Raw genomic sequence first — 5,095 nt, 5'->3', positions numbered from 1 at the left:
TGCACATCAGACAACTTTTGGAGTCCAGGACATACAATCCTAGAGACACAAACCCTGCCCTGATGCCATGGATATGGACGATCCTGCACCATCTCAGGATGAGGTGGATGTTTCCAGCCATTTGGCAGTGGCGGGGCTCTTAGGGCTGGAGGACTCACGGTTCAGGGATGGCTTTTCTCAGTTTGGCAAGGCATGCTTCTCAGAGGCAGAAGGGGATTCCCAGATATCTCAATTCTAGCACCCATCAGGCACTAGCTGTTATGGGAGAGAATAAGAGAATGTCAAGCTGTAGAACAGATGAAAAGGTAATCGGTTATTTGTGTTTTTTCCAGCAGGTCAGCTACAGGATTGCCAATCTTAGGGATTCCTGGAGAAGCCTGTGATCAAGACTATGCAAATCCAGCAACATGTTTGACTTACTTTCTTGGAAAGCAGAGGAAAGGAGAGGGGAAGATGTGGGTAATGTTATGGTGCCCCAAGATCATTCCTTCATGCTTAAGGAGGCTGCATTTTGTGCATACTCACATCTGGCCTCTACCCCTTGTGTGTCACATCAGTGTTTCACTCACTCATTACAGTACGGCTGACTAACGTGGTCCCTTGGCCCAATTCCTGGAGATATGCAAGGAACAGTCCCCTGAAAATCTAGTCTGAAATGCCCTCTCTTATGCTATACTAGCCTCTCCAAGAAAACCTTAAGCAGGGAATTCATCCTTTCAGAAGGTAGAGCAAGTCCTTGTGCTTTCATTGAGATATCTCCTATGGGTGTCTTGGAACTACTTCTGAATACAAGCACTATTCTGTGAGGTCCATCAGTAAGTGGATGTCTGTCCTATTTGAGATTTAAGACTCAGTGCTTCTCTCACCTGCTAGTAGTTCAATGGGATAGGAGACATCCTGCCTGGGCCCATTCTGCTTACAGACCAGTTTGGTATATCAATGTGAATTAATAATGCTGAATTAATTCTTCATTAATAGTATGAGGAACCTAGCTGCCTAACGTGGTCAGTTTAAATCAACTTCTTTCCCAGGCATGCAAGAGTTAGTCAAGCTACCCAAATCAAGGCTCCTATGGAAATAATTTGTAACTAACCCAGAAGGTCTGCATCTTGGTACCGAATGAATATTATTAAACATAACATTACGAGCATAAACATATCTAAAGTGGCCACTAATTGCAGTCTGAATTAAGGTATGAAGGAATAAGTAGTCATGGAAACTAAACTGGAGAGCTTTCCTACATTACAAGAGAGGCAGATTAATTGGGCGGTGTGGAAAAAAAATTATCCTGCAAATTTTTTCCTGTACCTGTGGAGGCCTCCAATGTGGCCAGTCTAACCTAATCAACCTTTTACAAACACCAGGTGCTCTTATTTTTGTTTAAACTGTGATTCTGCCCATTAATTTGTGAATAAAAGCCTAATGTGATGTGACATGCCGCAGACAGAAGTAGATGATTAATGTCCCAATTTCCAAAAATGTTTCTACTGAAATCTGGCTCAAGTGTTCTTATTAAAAACACTTCCAAAAAGAAAATACTGCAAAATTAAAAATGTTATTTCCTATGCAATAAAATATATAGGGAAACAGGTTGATTATAATCCAGTCCTTTATTATACATTTTCTTAATAATATATTTGTATCTGGGGCATGCACAATAAACATTGCCACAATTATATTCACTACAGAATTACAATGAAAAGTCATCTGAAACCCAGACTTCTTGGCTTTTTTGAACTGTGTTTAATCTTGTTGAAACCTTATTTAAAATGAAAACTGGTTTTCCTTGATTTGTTAGACTTTCCACAATATTCCACATCCAAAAGTTACCACATAAAATTGGCACAAATGGCAATCTTTGCTCAAAAATTACATTACACAAAGAAGGATGTCACTGGTGAATAAAATAGCAAATCTGTGCTGATTCATGTCTGGTAGGAAATAAGAAAATTCTTTTTCTAGCAATACAACATGGTTGATCTCAAGAAACAAAAAGTAAATATCATAATCAAAAATCAAATCCTTATATTTCTAAAGTTTACTCGGTGTTGCTAAGGGAACGGAAGTGATGGCTTCTTCCTCTATGGAGGATCGTCATGCTTCAATTTATAGGAATCATATATGATCCAGGAATGTTGAGTCATAAAAATTAAGGAAATTCAGAAGTAAAGCTAAAATTCTATCCTTAAAATGCTGCACTAGGAATTGAGTCCTGTACAGAACTTCATATGAAACATGGCTATAAAATTCTCAACTGCAGTGGGTGAAATCAAGGGCAGAGTTCCACCTTATATCTGAATTTCACTGTTAAAAGTTCAGTCAGATTCACAAAAACAAGTTTGAAATTATATTCCTGTTGTGCATATTTTAGATTTTTGTTTTAAGGAAAGCATTTGTTTGTTACTAACCCCCTAGATATACATTTAATCAATACTCATTTATAATTCCTTTCTGTCTAGACTAATGGCTCTGGAACTTGGGAAAAGAGTATACGTACACACATATACTTGGAATAGAATACTGTACGACTGAGACAATGGAGTTTTTAATGTAATAGGTACACTCCTAATGCTATCAGTGTGTAGCGTGGTGTTCATTAGTTTTATTATAAACCTATATTAATATAACCAATATAACACAAAGTTGCTGATTTTCAAATGTTAACACGATAAAAGAATACTACATGTGAAAGGCTCTAGAGTAAACATCTGGAAGAAAAAGGCCCCAATTCATGCACAGACTATTACAAGATGCAGGATCAATTTCCTATACTTGAATGTCAGCATCCCGCAACCCTAACTCTAAAGGCATGACCTCTAAAGGCAAGAGGGTACTTCATCTTCCATAGGCAAGTTCAGTCCTTGGGCATTCTGGAGAGTGCTAGTAACACCAAGTAGTAAAAATTGTTAGCATCATTTTTGTATGGGTTCTTCTTTACAGGAAAGGGAACTTGGCATACCTGGCCATTCATAGGTGTGGTGCTGTTGAATCCCTTGAGCTATCTACTTCTCTACATTTCTTTAACCCATGTACTAAGAAAAACAAAAAGCAAAACCCCAAATATAACACCACATCAACTTGATTTGCACCACTAATGCTTCCATTTTCCTCTTAAGTTATGGACCTGTTGAAATACAGGAAGGCAGCTTTTAATCTTTAGATTCCACATGTCAATCAAGTTTCAAAAAAGGAAAAGAAATTAAACTCAGAACTGTGTCACTTCAACAAAGAATCATTAAAAAAAATTACTAAAGCACATCTCATAAACATTTGGGAACCATGCCACTTCTGCATTAGATCTTATTCTAAACAAAACAGAAAGAGACAAGAAAGGAAGAGGAACACAGGAGAGGGAAAATTGAGTTTGATTTCTTCAGCACAGCAATTTGACTCATATGTGCATGCATAAGTTAAAATGGACATCTAGTTCCCTCTTAAAATGTATAAACTGGGCATATGGTCAACATGTCCAGAATAAAGCAATAATGAATGTTGACTATAAGTGCATTAAATTAAAAACCTGCTGACAAATAGGTAGCTAAATATACCTAAAGTATACACATATTGCCACTTCTTATCATTGAGTAAGTTATTCTTTTTAACAAACCTTTAATATTAAACTGATTGCAGTGATAAATGGTCTCCCTCTCATGAAATGCTGTTTCAGGGAAGAGTTTTATGGAAATATATTCAGAGTAGGCAGAGATGACTAATCACTAGAAAAACTTTGATCAGCAGACTGACAAACTGTACCATCCTGTAAGAATACTTTGCATTTTAAACAGGCATTAGTTCAGATGTTATAGTATATTTTAACTCAAGGCTGCTGTAAAGCCATATATCTATGTTAAAGAATCAAAAAACAAGTGCAACAATTGATGCATCACTTTTTCATTTTTGTTTAATTTAGTAATAGTAGAATGAAATGGTTTCAAAGCAAGCTCTACATTATTTCAAAACGCAATCATATATTTAACATAATTTTGAAGAAAAAAACTCTTCACCTCATTAAACATTACACACAAATCAATTTTAAAACTGTACATGTTATTTTTTTTCAGGAAACAAGCTAAAGAACTGTACCACAAGGAATTAAGAATACTTTCTGTATTCTGACACACCACAAATTATAATTCATTTGTTGATTGTTACAGGGTTTCAGGACACAAAACTTCATGCAATAATATCTGGAAGAAAATGAAAAATAAAAAGGAAAGAAATGGATATATCCAGTGCTAAATGAAAACACTGAATTCTTTAAATAAAACAAATGCCATTTTGATCAGTCAAAAACATTTATTGTCTTTCAACTAAATGGGCCTCAATTACTTTGTCTCTTGGAGACAACTCTCTTGAGAGCTTCCCTGTTTCCTATCTACTAAAACCCAGTATATTTAATTCCTTATTGGTTTCTACAAAGATGGCTCAAGGCAGCTGTATCCTTGTGGCTTCTGAATCAGAAAGTGCATCTTCTTGAATAGAAGGCTCATAATCGCCTGCATTATCAACCAATTCAACATCTTGCTCATCATTACTCTCAGCACTGTAATCAACTTCTTCTAGGAAGCGAGGCTCATCTTCATCCAGAACATATGTAGTTGGGCTGTATAGAAACACCATACAGAGTTACATTAATCATTTTAAAGGGTTTATTATGTTCAGCTATACTCAGTTAGACCATTGTACCTTCCCTACCTGAAACTAAAATAATTTACAATGATACTTATAACATGAGAGAAGCAGGATAGCTGGAACATAACGAGAGTTACTTTAACCAAATGAAGACTTAAAATAGCATTTTTAGGGCTGCCGAGATGAGTGTGGGCTCATAAAAGGACACGCTATACAGCTCTGATTTAGTCAGTATATAAGGTGCAAATCTACCCTGCCTTCTGCCTGACTTCAGACTAATACAGCTAACTACTACTCTACTAAATTAATGCCAAGTACATAAATATATAACATAAACATTTGTGTATATAAATTGCATATCAAACATACACAATACACATACATACACATATACACACAGGTTAAACACTGACTCAGGTGACAGTGTGTGTGTGTTGGTGCCTGTGGTACCTGTGCTTGGGAT

General features: G+C 36.3%; 1 protein-coding gene across 5 annotated transcripts in view; it reads right to left on the bottom strand.

Moving 5' to 3' along the window:
- Positions 1-1,591: 1,591 nt before the first annotated feature.
- Positions 1,592-5,095, bottom strand: part of AGTPBP1 (ATP/GTP binding protein 1) — a 182,706-nt gene continuing 179,202 nt past the window's right edge. For 4 of the 5 annotated variants that reach the window (XM_019517377.1, XM_019517376.1, XM_019517379.1 and 1 more), the window contains exon 27: positions 1,592-4,603. In XM_019517377.1, coding sequence (XP_019372922.1) covers positions 4,426-4,603 — 178 coding nt within the window. In that variant the 3' untranslated portion in view covers positions 1,592-4,425. The remainder of the gene's footprint in view (positions 4,604-5,095) is intronic. The other variant, XM_019517380.1, reaches the window with a different exon arrangement.

This window comes from Gavialis gangeticus, unplaced genomic scaffold (genome assembly GCF_001723915.1).
Source record: "Gavialis gangeticus isolate Ggan-Ray unplaced genomic scaffold, GavGan_comp1, whole genome shotgun sequence".
NCBI lineage: Eukaryota > Metazoa > Chordata > Crocodylia > Gavialidae > Gavialis > Gavialis gangeticus.
This window is presented reverse-complemented; position numbering and strand designations above follow the sequence as displayed.